Here is a 20,157-nt window from a genome sequence, read left to right on the forward strand (position 1 = left end):
AGGAAGGAAGGAAGGAAGGAAGGAAGGAAGGAAGGAAGGAGGAAAAAAGGAAGGAAGGAAGGAGATAGAGAGAGGGAGAGACAGAGAGTGAGGGACAGAGAGAGAGACAAAGAGAGAGAGAGAGAAAGTTTGAAGGTAAAAACTGATGTGGAAGAGAATTTTGAGCTTTTATTAAATTACGTACTTCTCATTTACTAATTCTATTCATTATATCTAATATTTAGGACATAGTGGATCTGGAAATTGAGGCTCAGGATCAGAAAGACCTGGGTCCAAGTCCTTCTGCTGACACACTGAATAGACAGGGTAATCCATTTGATTACTCATAAGATATTAAATTGCAAAGCAGGTAGAATCTGCATTGGTAGAAGGAGTTTCTTATGGGAAATTCCCTATAGCAATGAAATCTTAAACCCATTCCCCTCTTCCCAATATAGTGTATGACTTAATTGGACTGGCATTTAAATGAAATACTAAAAGCAAGAATTAAATTCATAATACTGAAAACACAACTTTGTGTTACAAAGAAGAATGAATGAAAGAGATGAAGAACTAAACCATCAGATTTCCAGGTATGTTAAATCTAGAGACAGATAGACAGAAATAGTGAAAGAAATCTTTAAACTTTTTCTATATCATCTTCTCTATTACTGGCCAGTCTATCACTCCTAGTTTAATTAGGCTGTATGGAGCATCTGCTGCCTAGTTTTCTGAACCCATCTCTCAAAGCCCAGGAATTAATGGGTTTGTTTGTCTAGACCAGTGATTTCACTGGTATAAGAAATGCCTGGATGATGAGACTTCCTTCCATCAATGCAGTTCTTTAATTTTTTTGTAACATAATCTAAGAAATGTCCTGGAGGCAATGAGAGGTTAAATGAGGTACTAGTAGTCACACAGGTGGTATCTGTCAGAGGTAAGCTGGATCTCAGGTCTTCCATGATGACCAGGCGGGTCCTCTAGCAGTATGACACAAAGCCTCACCATAAGCTTCATGGAAAACTCATCTTTAAAATTCATCGGCACACTTTCCACTCACAATAAAGTGTCATTAATTAGTAGTGAGTATATTTGGAATTTATGTTTCAGAGAATTACCTGGCTAAAATATATACTAAGAAGCTGGAAATATCTGATAGAAAATGAAGAGTATAGTTTCTAGTGACTTCCTTTGATGCCATTCTCCCCAAAATTACTTTGCATTCACTTATCTGTGTTCCTGTTGCTTCCCTCTGGTAGAATGCAAGCTCTTGGAAGGCAGGAACAGTGTTGGTTTTGTCACTGTATCCCCATACGTGAACAGAATGCTTGACACAAAGTAAGCTCTTAGTATATGTGGAATGGAAAGAATTGCAATGGGGTGCCATTTACAGGATCTGAAAAAAGTGTCATTTACAGAAAAAACAATTGATGAATGTGCCCAGCAAAGTAGGTGTGTGCCTTAAAAATCCCAAAGTTTCAATACATTCTTCCAGGCATTTTTTTTTCAGTTATGTTTGATTCTTTATGACCCAATTTGTGGTTTTCTTGGCAAAGATACTGGAGTAGTTTGCCATTTCCTTCTCCATCTCATTTTTTTACAGATGTGGAAACTGTGGCAAACAGGGTTAAGTGACTTGCCCAGGGTCATACAGCTAGTAAGTATCTGGGGCCAGATTTAAACTCAGGTGTTCCTGACTTCCTGCTCAGCATTCTATCCATCATGCCATCTACAGAAGGTTGCAAAGGTGAACTGGAATATCCCACAGTGATCACCTATTAGAGATTTCAAGTGGGCAAGACAAGTCTGGACAGGTCAGATTAAAAGCTAGCTCATTCAACTTGAGACATTATATAATAAATTCTTCAGATAAGCTTGTATTCCCCCTTTGGACTGTCCTGTGTCAGTTTTTATCTTTGCTGTTTTCTGTTTCTACCCTTAGGTCCTTCTTTTCTGATTCCAAACACTTTGTTACTTTTAAAATCATAGCTCTTTGCCTCTGAATCTCCTTTTTATTCTAGTGAATACCTAGGACAGATTTTCCTCTGTTGTTGGGTTTCTCTCCCTTGACAAACCTTGTTTTACTATGCCCAATCTTGGACCCAAAATATTACCCATTGTGAGATCTGAGTTGCCACCATAAAAGATGGCATTCAGCCTCATGACTCAGGTCCCGTTCCTGGTCCCTAAATGGCGTAGATTGAAAAGAGTTGTAGGTCTTAATTGGAAGTAATTGCTGGTCTTGCTTGAATTACTTCATGTAATTCAATGCAATAAAATGATATAATTTATATAATTTAGAAATTTGTATAATTAGGATATTTCATTAATTTGGACTTAGAATCTTTGAGTTTTCCTGTACTCTTATTCATTCAATTATTCATGCATTCATTTAGTCCCCATCACTTCAGGAAGGGGGTTTGGGCAGCCACTGTGACACTTTGATATAAGTAGTCTAGAATCAGGTTCCTGTCAAAATCCTCTCAAAATATAATTCACCAATTTCTTGCAACTTTTGGCAACATTTTGAAGTTTAAACACATTAGCTACATTAGGGGGAAGCTCACTTTATAGAAAGGGTGTTGGAGTGGGACAGGATTAAGAGAATAATAATACTTTATTCTTTCTCCAGAGCAGCCAGATTAATTACCTAGTTTAGGGAAACAATTCCAAAAGGATGTAGGGGTCAAGGTTTATTCAGATGAAATAAAAGAACAAATAGTAAGCAATGTCCTATATTAGGCCTTGAAGATTAAAAAAAAAAAAAGAAAAACACAAAACAATCCCTGCCCTCTAGGAGCTTACATTCTATTCAGGGTTAGGAATAATACATCCATTCATCAGCAAGCATTTATTAATTACACATGTTAAGAACATATGGAAATTTGAAGACAACTAATGGAACCAAAACAGGTTTCCCACAAATGATACTACCTGAGCTAGGCCTTGAAGGATGAAAAGGTTTTTAAGTGGAAGAAGAAAGAAAAAAACATTACTTGCTTCTTTCTACTTCTGTGTGAATATAAACTTAGGAAGAATTAGACATGCATTCAGAGTTATGCTAGGTACCCCATGGGAGGTGACTAAATACAATCATCTGTGCTACAGAGCTCTGGGTTATTAGGTCAGGAGACTGGAGTTCTAATTCTGATTCAGCAATTAGCTTGCTTGTATGACCTTAGGCAAATCACTACCACTCTGGGTTTTGGATTCCTCATTTATACAATGGAGGAGGTTGGAACAGATATAATCCCATGAACCTCTAAGGCCGGAATCCTCTCATTTATGAGTAGGAAAACTGAGAACTATGGAAGTAAATTCTTTCTGTCTACTAAAGAAAGCGAGGAAGATCATAGGATCACAGATTTGGAACAGGAAGGGATATTTGTTGTTGTGTCCAACTGTCCATGACTCCCTGGGGGTTTTCTTGGTATGGTTTGGCTTGCCATTTCTTTCTCCAGATCATTTTACAAATGGGGAAACTGAGGCAGACAGTGTTACATGACTTGCCCAGGACCACACACGGTAAATCTCTGAGGCCAAATTTGAACTTAGGAAGAGGGGTCTTCTTGAATCCAGGCTGGGTGCTCCATCCACTGTACATTAGAGGACTTCTAATCTAGAGGTCTCCAATTCAAATGGAAATAGATTTCTGTGTGCTGCCTATTGACTTAGAAAACCACAAATTAACATTATTGATGCTAAATTGTATTTTTATTTATATTGTTCAGCATCTCCCAATTGATCTTAATCTGGTTCAAGCCTCACTGTTTGTGGGCTGTAAGTTTGATATCTCTTCCACTTATTTTACATATAAAGCAACTTCAGCTAAGTGATTTGTCCAAGAACTGGAACAAGTGGCAAAGTCAGGACTCAACCCCAGATGCTGACTCCCAATCCAGAGCAATGCATAAGGTAAAGCATATCAGGATATGAGAAAGAGCATCAGGCGTTGGGTGTACAAAGACGGAACACAAGACCTGGAATCGGAAAAACCAGGATTCAAGTTCTGATATTTGTGGTACCAAGAGCTGATTAGTTAATTTGGCAACTCTTTCATGCTTATCTACTACGTTATGGGTAGACTGGAAATTCTCAAGCTGCCGAAATCTCCGAACTTTGAGATTTTAGTCCTAGGACCTTCCCCTTGCTAATTTCTTCCAATTTATCCCATCTATACCTTGATTACTGTTTGCATGTTGTCTCTCCCTTTAGACTGTGAGTTCCTTCAGGGCAGAGACTATATATTTTTTCTTTGTATCCTCAGTGTTTAGCACTGGGCCTAGCTCGAAGTAAGCGCCTAATAAATGTTTATTGACTGACATAATGATTACTGAGAACATTCTGGTTTAATGAATATTCATAGAATCAGTGAGGAAGTTTCAAAAGGGCTGTTGAAGGAGGGTCTACCAGAAAAGCTGCTTCATCACCTTTGTTGTTTCCTAGGATTCTGGGGATACTAGAGACAGAATTTAGAGTCAAAGGGGATCGAGGTCAAATCCTTTAACCTTTCTGGGCCTCAGTTTCTTCACCTGTCAAAACAGATGACATGACATCTGAGGCCCATTCCAGCCCAGTTTCTACATGTATATTTGGCAGCCATCCCCCCTCAACCCATACATGAAAAAGTATCCTTGATACATCCTTGGCAAGTAGTTGTCCAGCCTCTGCTTGATGACCTCCAAGGAGAAGAAGCCCACCACTTCTTGAGGCCCATTTCACTTTAGAACAGTTCTGATTATTTGAAAAATATTTTCCTATTCTCATGCTTAAAATGGTCTCTACTCCTTATCAGGAGCAGAATTCTATCCTACAGAGGTCAAACAGAACAAATTTAATTCCTCTTCCACAAGATAGCTCCTTTGAGGATAGACTGCCAGGCCTGGAATCAGGAAGACTCATCTTCTTGAGTTCAAAGCTGGCCTCTGACCCTAGGCAAGCTGTGTGACCCTAGGCAAGTCATTGAACCCTATCTGCCTCAGTTTCCTCATCTATAAAATGAGCTGGAGAAGGAAATGGCAAACTACTCCAGTATCTTCGCCTAGAAAACCCCAAATGAGGTCCTGAAGAGTTGGACATGACTGAAATAACTCAACAATATAAGAGGGCCCTTCAAATAATTGAACCCAACTATTTCAACCTTTCAACAATCTTTTTTTTTTTTTAACCATACTAATACCCAAGTTCTTTCAATAGTCTCTCATAGATCCGGATTTCCCACCAGTTACACAGCTTTTGAATTTCTTTGGAACTCTATCAGGCCCCTGGGTCTGGTCCCTCCCTTTACCTTTATAGTTTCTTTTTGTGCGTTATCTTCCCCCTAAGGTCCTTGAGGGCAGGAACTGTTTTTGTTTTCTTTGTATTTGTATCCCCAGCCTCAGCACTCACTTAGCAAGCTGAGGACCCACAGTATGTGCTTAACAAATGTTTACTCACTGACTGATTCCACCAATTAGGACTATGGTTTTTAAGCAGTTGATTCAACTCCTTGTATGGTAGTATAAGAAGCACTGAGATGCAGTAGACATAAAGAAAAAGGCTCAGAGGCAGGAAGATAAGCTTTAAATATCATCTCTGCCCCATACTGGCTGTGTGATTCAGGACAAGCCACTTCACCTCTTAGTGCCTCAAGTAAATCTCTAAAACTAAATTGGAGAGGTTACCAATGAGTTTTTGTAGAAGGAGTTTTCTATAGCAAAGAAATAACAGATCTGGTCAAATTTCTATGTCATAAATATCATATTAAAAGCACGTACATAATTCATTGGGATCCAGTAGAATATAAACTGTTCTAGGGGAATGTAAGCCTATTGAGGGCAGGGAACGTTTCATTGTTTTTGTCTTTGCATCCCCAGGATCTTAGTAAAGAGTCTATTAAACAGTAGAATTAAATAGACTCTTGCTGAATTAAACTGCATTAAACAATCAACAAGCTTCTATTAGCCACCTGCTATATGCTAGGTATTATGCTAGAAACTGGTGATACAGGGAAAAGAAAGAGGAAAAGAAAAGAAAAGAAAAGAAAAGACTTCTTGTTCTCAAGAGGCTTTCACTATTGATCCAAACTATGGTCACAGAAACAAATTATTATCATTACCCAGGTGGCAGACCCATCCTGAGGTTTGTAAATTGGCACTCCTCCAGGGTTCTCAGATAAAAACCTGTCAGTGGAAAGCCATCGAGACAGTATAGCCCAGTGGAAAGATCTCTGTTTAGCATCAAAAGAGTCAGAACTCCATGTCAACTTAAATTCCAACTCAACATTCCATTTACTACCCATTAAACATTGCAAGTTACTTCTTTTGGCCTCAGTTTCCTTTTTTTTTAATTTTTTTTTTAACGCAGTTGGGGTTAAGTGACTTGCCCAGGGTCACACAGCTAGTATGTGTCAAGTGTTTGGTCTGAGGCTGGATTTGAACTCAGGTCCTCCTGACTACAGGGCCAGTGATCTATCTACTGCACCACCTAGCTGCCCCAGGCCTCAGTTTCCTTTTATCTATAAAACAAGGTGATTAAGCTAAATGATTTCTAAGGTTGCTCCCAATTCTAACAGTGTTATCCTCTGATCTTTCCCCTTAGTTAGAGGTGGGAAAACTTGGCAGTCCTTTATTGCAGCCCAAGTAGCAACCTGGTTTTTATCAAAGTTGAAACATTCCATCCAGTTTTTTTTTTTGTTTATTTTGTTTTTAACTAATTCCTGTGAAATTGTGTATCTGTAAGCAGAGGATTCCTCTGATAAGCTTCTGACTGCAGCATCTTCTGGAGTGTCCCCGTTTTCCTTTGACTACAGGGCTGAGTGCCATCAGGCAGGGAGAATGGGCTCAGTGCTTTTTTTGGGTGGGCAGTATTTTGCTGCACATACATCTTCTACGTGAATAATAATATTAGTGGCTGACACTCATACAGGGCTTTAAGCCGTATGAAACAAGTGATAGCCATCACTTCATTTATTCCTCACAACAACCTCTGGAGGAAGGTAAGGCAGGTATGATTACATCTTATAGATAAGGAATCTGAGGCTCACATGGATTCAGTAATCTGACCATGATCATACAGATAATAAATTAATAATAAGCTTATGATATCATAAATTTAGTGATTAGAGGTCAACTATTCCAACACCTGAATTTTACAGAAGAGGAAACTGAGCTCTAGAGAGGGCAGATAACTTGCCTGAGTTTGCTCTGGCAATATGTAATGGATTTGAACTCATGTCTCCTGACTGTAAATGCATCACATTTTCTACTGCACTACTCTGTCTCCACAATCTACAAGTGTCTATTAAGGGCCTACTGTGTACCATCTGCTATACTCTAGGTACTGGTGATACATACAAAAAACAAACAGTCTCTTTCCTCAAGGTGCTTTACAATCTATAAACAAGCATATGTCATAAGTAGAATTCAAATCTGTTTTCCCAAGCCAAAGATCAACTCTCTTTCCCTTCCATCACATTCCTTTCCCCAAACTCTACTGCCTCTTCCTACAGAAGATCAGAGTAAGGGGAAGATAAGGTTACTTTCTTGTGAGCAATTTCTAAGGACATGCCAGTCATCTCTAAATATCCGTAAAAATCTGACAGTCTATCAAAAATGAAAGAGTCAGGGGCAGCTAGGTGGATAGAGCACCAGCCCTGGATTCAGGAGGACCTGAGTTCAAATCTAGCCTTAGACACATAATACTTACTAGCTGTGTGACCGTGGGCAAGTCACTTAACTCCATTGCCTAGCCAAAAAAACAAACAAAAAAAACCCTGAAAAACTGAAAGTCATTAAATCCCTTGTGTCTCCCAAGAATCTTATATGACCCCACATCTTTCCAGAAATGTAGGATTATTTATGTAATAATGCATTTAAAGTGCAAAGTTAATCAAAACCTATGGGAAAATACCATGCACTTAGCCAGATTTTCCCTTGCTGAAGCACGATGCGACCAACAGTTCATTCCTCCTCATCTCTTTATATGAAATCTATGATTCTTCGCCTCACCCTCACCCCCAACTTGAGTCATTAAATCTGTTCCTGTAACGTGCTAGAGTACATATTGCTACATGGTTCTTGAAAGTGATCAGTTTCAGTTCTGTTGTCTGAATTCTAGGTTTCTATTTCTAGGATTCAAAGTATTCAAAGTATTAGTCAACATAATCAATGTTGAAAACTTTTTTTGAGACATGTCATTTTATTGTTGTAGAGAACTCCCAAGGAGTAAGTTTCCTTTATCAATGCACATCTCCACCTTTCTAAAACTTTTGGTCCAAGTATGGGGAACCATGTGGCCTTCTAGATCTTCAAGTGCAGCCCTTTGACTGAATTCAAACTTCAGAGAGGATTTTTCTGCAAAGTTTGGATTCAGTCAAATGGCTGCATTTGAGGACACAGAGGGCCATGTGGGGCCTCAAGGCCACAGGCCCCCACCCCTGTTCTAGTCCTATAGTCAATATGTACTAGAGGGGGCTTGCCCACAAAGCTTCCTAACTTTAAGGTCATTTCTCTATCTACTACCCCAAATGTCCCTGAAAACATCTGACCTATGGATTTGGCATATTTAATTAAAGGAAGGTCAAAGCCATGTAGAAATTACTCTATTGTAAAGAAAACAGCTTACACCCGGCTAATCTACTTTATAAACTCAGACTCTTATAAATCATTTTAACATAAGATAAGATAAATCTGTACTACTGATCTAGTTATACAGCAGGTCAAATAATTTTCTACATACAAATTCAGGTTCCCCTGGACTGCAGGGGTTCTTGGTTCTGTGAACTCGTTTGACTTTGTTTTTGATTATATTTTTATAACTGTATTTCATTATGATTGGTTTCCTTTGTGATTTTATGGATCTTATTTTATGCATTTAAAAACATTATTCTGAGGAATCTATTCCCTTCACCAGACTGCCAAAGGGATTTATCATACAAACAAAAAACTCTGAACAGGCAGAGGGACATAATGGATTGAAAGCCAGTCTTTGAGACAGGAAGACCTTGGTTTAAGAGCTGCTTCTGATGCATATTATTCCTGTGAATCTGGACAATCACTTTAACCTCTCAGTGACCCATGCAATTCTAGGAGAGCATCCTCCTCTCTTCCCTAAACCTAGTGGCCAGCAGGAAAAAAAGAGCAAGTTTCAATGAGACCATCTATATCTGTTCCCAGTCTTGGTACAATGAAACAAAAGGGGTCTTCCATCATGTAGGGGGAAAATAGGAAATATTTGCAACATAATGTTATGTGGAAGACAGGGCTCTTCCATTCGACATCACTACGTATTTCCAGAAGTTGGCTCACCAAGCATCCACTTAATTTACTAGCAGACAATACCAATTATGAATCCTCCCAGGACTGGGCCCTCACAGGACAGTCTTCCATTATATCTCCATGTTGGAGAACATCTGCAGACCTGCATTGGTAAAAGGAGGTTCCTGGTCTGGCCGGTCCCTATACCAACGGAGGCACAGGCTTGGTCCCTACCTCTAGCCACAGGTCACTTCCCACTCTCAATGAAAGCTGATTATGTGGGTCCACATTTTAAGGGGTGAGAATGAAGGTGAAGATGTTACTGTTTTTCCTTTCTCCAAAATAGCTTTGATGGTCTCCTATATGAAACCTCATTTCTAGTTCAATGATACACACATAGTGCATGTCAATATAAGGTTTTGTCGGTGATTAATTTGGGGGCTGGACTTGTGATTCCTACAGGAAAAGCCAGGTGGCACCACATGCAAAGAGTGCCAGGCCTGGAGTTAGGAAGACTCCTCTTCCTGAGCTCAAATCTCACCTCAGACACTTACTAGCCGTGTGACTGACCCTGGGCAAATCACATTACCCTGTCTCAGTTTCCTCATCTGTAAAATGGGCTGAGAAAGGAAATGGTAAACCATTCCAGTATCTTAGCCAAGAACACCCCAAATGAGGTCACAAAGAGTAAGACATGATTGAAATGACTGAACAACAAAAAGTGATTCCCATATAGATAGTGAATTCCTTCAAGCAATGCAAATCAACAGCTGCTCTAAAGCCTAGAGACTAGTGACTTCCCTGGGGACTCTAAGAGGTTATATGACTTATCCAAAGTCACAAACCCAGTATGTATCAGAGAGGAGATTTGAACCTAAGATTTCCAGACTATGACCTTAGCTCTTCAACTACTAGATCACAGGTTCCTAAAGTGTGTGATACACCCCCCCCATCCCAGGGGCCAAGGGGATGGTAGTGGCCTTGGGTGCATTTGGGGGGCATTGAATAAAAATAAAGGGGTAGTGGAAGCATAAGGAAAGAAGAGAAAATAAGAACATTTTGGAAAACTGTTCACAAATGTTTCATCTGTTGTGTAACACAGTTAAAGTCATAGTAACTACATTATTTTCCGAATAAACACATAAAATGCAAGTTATAACCAATCAGTGGTCAAGTCCACTGACAGGTCTTAACAAGCAAGTGTTGCCAGGGAACATGTCAAGCATTGTCAGAAGTCCAGCATATATCAGCAGGAATATATGCATGTAACGACTTGTTTATAATGATACAGTTACATGATGCAACATTGCATCATCAAAATTTCAATACAGGAAAAAAATGTACAATAAATTATTAAATTTAAGATGTGCCATTTTAAAAAATATTTTATATTTTTTGAAATGACGAAAATTTAAAAAAAAAACCATTAAAGGGTTAAAGAAAGTAGATTTCCAGAGGGAGCTGAGTAAATTTTTTTTTTAAAGGCCAAATAAGTTTGGGAACCTCTGCACTAGATCATGCTGACTTTCATAAGACATTTGAGGAAGTTCCATTTTTTTTCTGTACTAGAGCTCCCTATGTCACCCAAACTAGAAGTGTGGTCACCATTCAAGGGTCTAAACCCAATCCTGATCAGCTGATTAGTATAGAATCTCTAACATGCTCTTTTTCTGACCTGGGCTAGTTTACCTCTTCTTAGGCAACCCAGTGGCCCTCTGCTCCCTGGGGTTCACCATACTGTGCCCTTTACCCTCCCCCCCCAATCATCTTTAGCTCTATTTGAACTGAAAACTCCTAAAGCTGAGGAATCCAACCAGCCTCAGTCTCTCCCAGCAGCAGGGATTTAGGACCACACCTGGTCCTAAAAACTCTTAAACTTTAAAATTCCACCTTCTTAATCTTCTTCTAAAACTTTAAAGTGGATGGCAGCAAATTCTGACATACATTACCCTCTTCAATAGAGTCTGATCCCCATCCTAAAAGATTATTTTTTTTCTAGTCTTTGGAGAATTTATAAATCAAAAAGTAACTGTTTTTTTTTTCCTTCTGGTCCCACAGCCTCATCTACCTGAGATGACTTTCTTTTGTTCATTTTGGCAAAAAATCTGTTGATCCAGGAGGTGTAAATCCCATCCCATCTGTGGATGATGCTAACAGCTTTCACCGCTGTCACACTACATTTCAGAAGGCAATTTTTAGCAAAAAGTCACCCCAGACTGCACTACCTGCTGTTTGGCAGCTCACACCTTCCCTTTCACATCTCAGGAGCAATGTTGTTATAGACCAAATGCCAGCGTGCATGGTTGCCGTTTTGGGAACAATATGCCTCCAGCACAGACTTGGAAAATTCACTGGGAAAAGACGCCTGCTTGCTGATTAAATATTAAGCTGAACTGGCCAGGGACCATTCTCTATGTTGAGTAAATTGTCCTGGTGATTCCTGGATGAAAATCTTCTCCTAGCATTTAATCCCATGTGAGATGAGTAACACAGAGCTCAATAACTGTTTGCATTCATCATGCATTTAAGCATACTAATATCAAATGGGAGATATACAATAACAAAAATGCTTTGTGAATCTTAAAGCACCACATAAACATTAGCTATTAATATGTATGATCCAAATCTATTAGATTGAAAAAGAAACACATTTTTCCCCCCATGAAGCCTAACAACAGAAGTTGTAGTAGAAAGAGCTCATGGAGTCAGGAGAGTTAGATTCAGGTTCCAACTCTATAAGTCACTTAACTGATATGAAATTCAATTTCCTTATTTTTTAAAATTAACAAATAACATCTTCCCTGTTTATTTAATGGAGTTATTTCAAGGACTGAGTCAGGTAATGCATGGGAAAGCTCCCTAAAAGCCATAAGGCATTTTACAAATGTTAGGTTAATATTATCATTCTTATGCTGAATAACTATAATTGGATAGATTTTCTTGTACCTTTGAATTACCAATAGTTTGTGGGGTGGTTTATTTTTTTGTCAACCGGAATGACAGTGTAATCAGCTTCCAATTATTCACGTGGAGATTAACTGCTTTGAGAATTAAATATCCAGCTAATTAACCTTGAGTCCAAGAACTTGCCTCCGATTCATGACTCCTTAATTACCTTGTGAATTTCAGGGTCTCTTCTCCTGTCTATGATCACTCTGGAGTGATAATGAAAAGAACACAAGAAGGCTATTGAAAGAGTGGGAGACAGAGCCCCCAAAAGAGGCAGTAATCCTTTCAACCATCAATAATCTCACTACATTAGAGGACAGAGTACGAAGCTTAGAAACAAGAAAACTTGGGTTCACATCCCATTTCATATTCTGTATGACTCTGGGCAGGTCATTTCAGTTCACAAGTCCTCATGCCACTTTGTTGAGCTTCTCTGTTAAGACATAAATGGATTATTATTTATATTGATTCAGAATCTAGAAATGAAAGAAGGCAAGCATTTTCAGGTTATTCAGAAGCTTCCACTTGCACATAATGAATTCTTTCCTTGAGTAAAGTGGGAAGAAGTTGGTTGTAATAGGCACTAAACAGTATTTTAAAATAAAAAAAAAATGAAACTGACTATAATTTTTATGGATAAAAATCTACTAGTTACCAACAGAGGACCCATTTCAGAATCAACTGTCTGTGTATAGCCATATCATTAACTGATTAGGCCAACGATCTGTGGCCCCTGTTAAAGTGTAAACTTCATCATCCCAGGGACCATATTTCAGGTCTTTTCGTATCTCACTCAGTGCCTAGTATAATGTGCTCTACAAATATTAATTTCCTAATTGAAACTACACTATTAAATTTTAAAGAATGCCAGATTAATGTTTCTATTTAAGCCAAAGGTACTTTAAGGAATTCTAGAGGAAAAGTAGTAGTTTTTAATCACTGTCAGAGAGGGAAGAGACCAAAAAGGTTAGGCTCGGACATAGAGGGACTAATATAATGGCAAACTTCTAATTTTGACCCTGGCCTTTTCCCAGCTGGAAAAATGAAAGAAAGAAGATAAAATGTCTATTTCTCCATAGTCTCTCAGACCTGAATGTGTCTCAGGAATGTGTCAATGTCATTTTATCTTTAAACAGGGAATAGCAGGGGTCTGACTGATGTTCAAGGGGAGGAAGAGAAGATTCTGGTGAGGGAGAGCCAAAGGCAAGGATTAAGGTGAAAGGAGGAATGAAATGGAAACTTTTATCCAAGTTCTTATTATCACTCATGCCACATGGGCCTCTGTCCCTCTTATCTGCCTGCTGCCTTGGGCTGGGGGTTTGGAAGAGAAATCCATTCTCTAAAGCCTTGGGAGCCAACTTTAGCTTTAACTGCTCAGTCTCCAAATCTCTGACATTACCTTCCACCTTGATCAGGTGTACAAAAATACCCAGAAGGCCAAGTTATCAATTTATCATCAGTTTCCAGATGTAACCTCAACCCCAAGCCCAACATGCTGAGTTGCCAACTAGCTTTTCCAAAATTTCTTTCTATTCCTCATAAATGTCTCTCTTAATTACATTATAGTACCTACTTCAGTACCTAAATTTATTAAATCGATCCCTTAGTATTGGACCATTAATTAGGTTGCTTCTACCTTTGGGGACTGAATAAAATATATAATGATGCTTTATGGCATGGGTATCAAACCTTCCAGTTACTGGCTCCCCACAGCTACAATACCCCCAAGTACAGCCCCAATCAGATTAAAACATAATTGTAAAATACTTAATGGAACAAAGAAAAATACAATAAAACATGGATAACAGGTGGTTCTCTAAGTCCATAGGTGGCCCACAGGGATCTGTTTTGTTATCTCATGTTTATCTGAGATTGACACCACTGCTTTAGGGGATAGAGAGTAGACCTTTAATTTCACTGAATGGGGAGAGAGATCCTAGGTGACAGTCCTCCCTAGGTAAGTCAGCACCATTCCCGCAACTTAAGGTCTTAGAGATGCCTAGAATTTTGAGAGGTTAAGGGACTTGCCTGGGTTTCCAAAGCCAGTATCAGAGATGGGACTTGAACCTAGGTACACCAGCTCACCACCCATTAAGTCATGTTACCTCTCTAAGACAATTTATATTTTGAAATTAATTCATTTAAATATAAGCAATTAATTACTGGACTAAAATTGCATTATGGTACATTACACATTGAAATTAATTGTTATGTAAATAGTTTTTAGAGGCGGCCAGATGGTACAGTGGATTGAGAACCAAACCTGGAGTTAGGGAAGACTTAAGTTCAAATCTGACCTCAGACACTTACTAGCTGTGTGACCCTGGGTAAGTCACTTTACTCTGTTTGCCCCAGTGTTCTCATCTGTAAAATGAGCTGGAGAAAGAAATGACAAACCAGCCCAGAACCTTTGCCAAGAAAAACCTTAAATGGAGTAGGGATGAGTCAGACACAACTGAATCAACTGAACAACAACAAAAATAATTCCTAAGTAGGTATAATTGTTTATAATGATGTTTACAGTCAAGTGTCTTATAAATACATATATTTTAAAAAAGAGAAAGGAAACAACTGGCAATTCACAGTCCTGGTCCAAGACTACTCAGAAACTGCTGTAATTAAAAATCAGACCTTTTCCCGCCCCATACTTCCATTTCCTGCTTTCATGACTCAGTAACTCTTTTCTTTCCTTCCATTGGTACCTGCCCTATGCCTTCCACTTCCATGCCTATTACTTTATTCACAGACCCTGCCGATTCCAACTGCCCCATAACCCTTTCTGGAAGAATGGAGTAGCTAATAGTGATAGGTTTTGAACCTAGTTCCTCTCACTTCAAAGGCAGCATTTTTGCTACATAAAGCGGTCATCAAGGACTATGGGGTAGTCTGGGGTGAGTGGTTTTCGATGTGCTGACGTTTTCTGTGGCCAAATCACCTCAACTGCACCCCGAATGTGGCATGAGCCACTCCATGATTAACCCAAATTGTTCAGTTCAAGGGTGGGGGAATGTGGCAGTCAGCTTCTGAGCAGACAAAGTCAGACCCTGCATGGAGTCAGACAATCCTGGTAGAACATGAAATAGCAGCAGCAGATATGGGTTGAACCCCTGCCTCCATGATGAGCCTCTTAAAGACAGATTCCCAAGAGTACAATTTATAAGGCTGACTCCAACTCCACTGGGAAATTGCAATGGCATTAGTGTTTGTGACCTTGAGAGTTATCTCTCTAGCTTCCAAATGTGCCCTGTAACTTTCATAACTGTCCCACACATCTTGGTATGGAGACAATCACGTTCTCCTTTGGTTACATATTCTCCTGCCCAAGAAAAGTTATTCTGCGGCTAGCACAGGGCTACAAGGAGCCCCCTTCATGACACTGTGTGTATTCCAGGCTCTTAAGAGCTAATGTTCATCAATCTGGGGAAAGCTTTTCTTCCTTCACTCCTGATGAGACTCATTTTCTACCTTCACCTCATTTCCTATCCTTTAAAGCCAAAAAGCAAAACAACGTGCAAAATCACTGAAGGTAGAGATAAATGTGAGCCTCCTTGCACCACGGTTCCCTAATTTTATGAGATGAGAAAACACTCATCTACAGAGTGTGCTCCCGCCACCCATTTACTACGAGGACTGTGCCGTGGGCATGCCTAATCAGTCAAATGACTGCTTCTTTGTTCCCAGTGATTATATCTAATTTTAAAAACCCTCAGAAATGTCTGCTCAATCCAAAGACTTTATTGGTATAACCCTGCTTGGGGGACAGGAATAGCTTGGCAACTGCATACTGTCATCAAGTCTGCAAGACGGATCCAAAAAAGTTTGGGCATTCACACGGTTGGCACCACTTGCTGTTGCTTTCTCTCTGAATTTAATATTCTGACTACATTTCAAGCTTCCCCAATAATTCAAACCAATCAAAAACACCAATTAAAAAATCTGATTTAATCCCATTCAGTTAGCATTTATTAAGAATCTTCTATATGTTTATAGGCCGGACACTGATCTAAATGCTGGGGATACAAAGACAAAAATTAAAGTATATACCCTTATATTCTATTGGGGTTTGTGTGGGGCAGGGTAGGGGGAGGGGAGAAGCAGCATGCGTGATATGTGATACATGATAGCTGGTACTTACATGGTGTTGCAAGGATTATAAAAAGTGCTTTAAAATATTATCACATTGGATCTCCACAACAACCCTGGGAGGCAGGTACAATTATTATCTGAATTCTACAGATGAGGAAACAGGGATAGATTAAATGACTTTTCTGGGGGTTACACAGCTAGTGAGTGTCTAAGGTCGGATTTGAACTCAGGTCTCCCTGACCACAAGTCTAGCATTCTGTATCACCAAGATCCCAGGTCTCTTTCCTCTCCAACCATCTCCAAACACAGTCTTCCACAGATGTCAAAGTGATAGTGAAGTGATATTTGTGACATGTGTATCTGACCACATCACTCCCTATTCAGTGGTTCCCTATTACCTCTAGAGTCTGTTTGACATTTAAAACCCTTAACAACCTAGTTTTCTAAACTTCTTATACTTTTCTCCCCTCCACATATGCTGTGATCTAACCACAACTGAAGTGGCCTTCTTGTTGGTCTTCACAGCTAACAGCTCTGATCCTTTGCAAAGGTGGTCTCCGTATCTGGGATGTACTCTCTCATCCCTGCCTTTTAGAGCGCTTAGTTTCTTTTAATGTTCACCTTGTGTCCATCTACCTTTTCTGATTACCCCAGAGGCTATGAATGCCTCTTCCTTACAAATTACCTTGTATGTATGCATTTTGCTATAGAGCAGAAGAAAGAGAAAGAGAGAAAAAGAAAAAGCAAAGGAGAAAGAGTCACATAGAAAGAGAGAGAGAGAGAGAGAGAGAGAGAGAGAGAGAGACAGTATAAGTGCACAAATCCCTTGGGTTTGTTTGAGAAGACCTGGGTTCAAGTCTCACATCTGTTCTCTGTGACACAGGGCAAGTCTGGCTAGATTTAAACTGTCTGAAGCAGAGTTTAAATTCTTGGCAGTTCACCTCAAGAAAAAAATCTCGGTGTCCACACCTTATCTTGCCAGAATCTTCATAATCTTCCTAAGATAATTAAAATGGAAATTGAATTTCCTGGCATGGCACTGGTAGACTATGCAGGTCTCATAGGCATACCACAGTGAAGTCAGCACAATGGCTCTGCAGACCTTCAGTTTGGTAGGCAGCCTAAATCTTCTTCTCTCCCACAGTTTCCTTTGGAGCCTCCCAAGCACTGAGCTAGCTCTGGCAATGTGTACATCAACCTCATCATCTATGTGTACATCTTGGGAAAGTATACTGCCAAGGTAAGTGATTTTATCCACAATATTCAAAATTTTTCCATTTGCTGTAACAGATGGCTCCACATATAGATGATGCGGTACTGGCTGGTGGAGAACCTCTGTTTTTTTGGTGTTGTCAGGCCAAATTTAGCACAAGCAGCAGAGAATCGATCCACACTCTGTTGCATCTCAGCCAGCATGGCATGCCCACATCAAAGAAGTCACTGTGCTCTACGAGCAAAGCAGAATCACAGTAGCACAAAGGAAACACAAGATACACAAAGCTAGAGATATCTCTATCCTGAAAGTTCAAACAGACTACTTGTGCATGATCTGGGGTACAGCCTTCCAAGCTCCTACTGGACTGGTCAGCCACAGTCAGAAACACTGTATCTTCATCCCAACAAAAGAAGAATACACCAACAACAATCCTGGGGCAAGTCACAAGTAACAACCTCCTGGGTACTCCAGTCAACCCTTCAAGACTATAAGTTGCAGACTTAATCTGCATTATTAAAGGGAGCTGGCTCAACCAGAAAGTTTCCTAAATCAAAAGTTTGCCTTCTACCCTTGAGTTTATCTATAGTTTGTACGTCCTAATTTTTGCACATATCTCCCCGACACAATGTAAGCTTCTTGAGGTTAAAACCAAACTAAAGCAAAACAAAGCCCTAAGCTATATATAAAAAAAAAAAAAAAACAGAAAACAAATGAAATATTTAAATGTAAGAAACCAGGAACTTTGTGTGTGTGCACAGATACATGTGTGAGTGTGCATTTGTGTGTACATATGTGTATGTGTGTGGGTGTGCGCACGTGCGCACGAGTATGAGGAGGAGTAGTCAGGAAGGAAAAGGAACAGGAATAGGCTTTTACAGGGTAGAGATGGATCTGCATTTGTTTTGGAGATGCATGTAATGCGAGATTCTGGAGAGCTGAGGACTGGTTCATATATCTTTGCATGCCCTGAGTCAGCACCTGACTTGGCTCATAGCAGCTAATCAATCAATTCTTGATTTGATTGGCTGAGGGTCATATCTACCATCTACCTGCCTGCCACTCTTCAAAAAGGCACAAGCTACTTTCCCGGAGGAGAGTTGTTAATTTGTATATTAATAATTATCCTTTTTATCCCTGAAAGAATCAGGGCTCTAACAATGAGTATGTTCAGACAAACATATCCAGAATTCAAGACACATGCCTGGTGGATGCATTTATCTATCTTTTCTTTAGATGCGAAAGCTTCTGAACCACTGTGATATCCCACTCCATGCTAATGTCACAGAAAATCTGTCATCTCAGTGCCACTCCTCCCCCTCCCCTTCCCACAAAAATGCTTTTATGTGTGGCTTGAGAAGGTAATCAATGGGTGGTAGCATCCTATCTTTTCATGTACGACTCCTTGAAGGCGAGGCCAAAGACAGCCTTGAAGTAAACAACACTGAAGGCACAAGAATGAAGCTCTGTTGAGAAGTAGGGGCTCTGGAGAATTCACTTTAACCCTCTCACCAACACCTCCCCCTTTTAGACTGAAGGCATGCCATTACAACGTCCCATGGATGGGCCATCTTTGGAAGCCATTCCTCCATAGCATTACCCATTGACACGGTTTAATGATGGCTCAGGTAATCACACAACTCTGACTCTGTTATGAAGGTGATGGTGTAGATGTGCCTCAGGCCTTGCCTTGTCTCTGACTCCATCCACATGCAGGGTATGAACAACTCACTTCTTACCTCCAGAATGAGGGGGAGGACCACAGAGCAGCACGACTCCCTGTCCTTCTCGCACTGATACTGTGCTTCTCATTTGAGTTTTAAAGTTTTCAAGATCTATTTAAAGACAGAACAGAACAGAACTAAGTTTCAGGGGGTAAAAAGACAATAAACTAGATGTTCACAAGGCCAAATATATGTCTTAACAGAGCATAATTAAAGCATCCTCCCATTTTCAGGAACCTTTGGAATCCAAAATAGCACAGCATTCGCTTTGGGTGGGATGGAGAAGGGTAACATTTCTCTTGACCTTCATTAAGATTGCCAGACTTTTTTTTTCATAGAAACTAGTAACTCTGGATAAAAACATATCTCATTAGTCTTGTGATTTTTGAAATGATGACAAATAAAAAGCTGACTGAGTCTGTAGAGGCGAGAGAAAAGTGTAGACGTGAGCCAATTAATCAGATAATGTAATTCAGAGGGGGGGAAACTGCTTTGAACCAAAAATAAGTCTTTTGTTCCTAATTATCCAGATTGGATCCACTAGGTAATTGCTGAACTTTACATTTTGCTCCTACAAAGACAACCAACATTCTGCAACTTTTTCCCCTCAAAATATTTTAGTGTAAATGAATTGTCTGGGGAAAAAATAAAAAAAAAACAACTTGAGATGTACCACTAATCAGTTGCTGTGTTGGGCTCAGAAGAGCTTAAAATACTCATTTTTCTTTTGTATAATATGAGACCTATTTGTTCAGTGTCACTGAGGGTTGTTCGCGATAATAAATGGAACCACAGCATGAGAAATTAATTAGACAAGTAGAATTCAATTTATAGGAGCACAGTAGGTATAATTCATGTGTGCCTCTTTGTTTATGGCACTGATACAAATGGAAAGATGTTGAAAAAAAACATAACATTATTTCTGGAATTACTCTTGAAGGCTTCCAATCCATGTCTGGCGTTCTCCTGG

General features: G+C 39.6%; 1 protein-coding gene across 1 annotated transcript in view; it reads right to left on the bottom strand.

Annotated features, from left to right (window-relative positions):
- The window catches only part of CNTN3 (contactin 3), a 439,279-nt gene that overhangs the window by 156,812 nt on the left and 262,310 nt on the right, over positions 1-20,157 (bottom strand). The window contains exon 5 of the mRNA XM_021007573.2: positions 19,203-19,298. Within this exon, the coding sequence (XP_020863232.1) occupies positions 19,203-19,298 (96 nt within the window). The remainder of the gene's footprint in view (positions 1-19,202; positions 19,299-20,157) is intronic.

Source organism: Phascolarctos cinereus, unplaced genomic scaffold (assembly GCF_003287225.1).
Source record: "Phascolarctos cinereus isolate Bilbo 61053 unplaced genomic scaffold, phaCin_HiC Scaffold_4;HRSCAF=312, whole genome shotgun sequence".
Lineage (NCBI taxonomy): Eukaryota > Metazoa > Chordata > Mammalia > Diprotodontia > Phascolarctidae > Phascolarctos > Phascolarctos cinereus.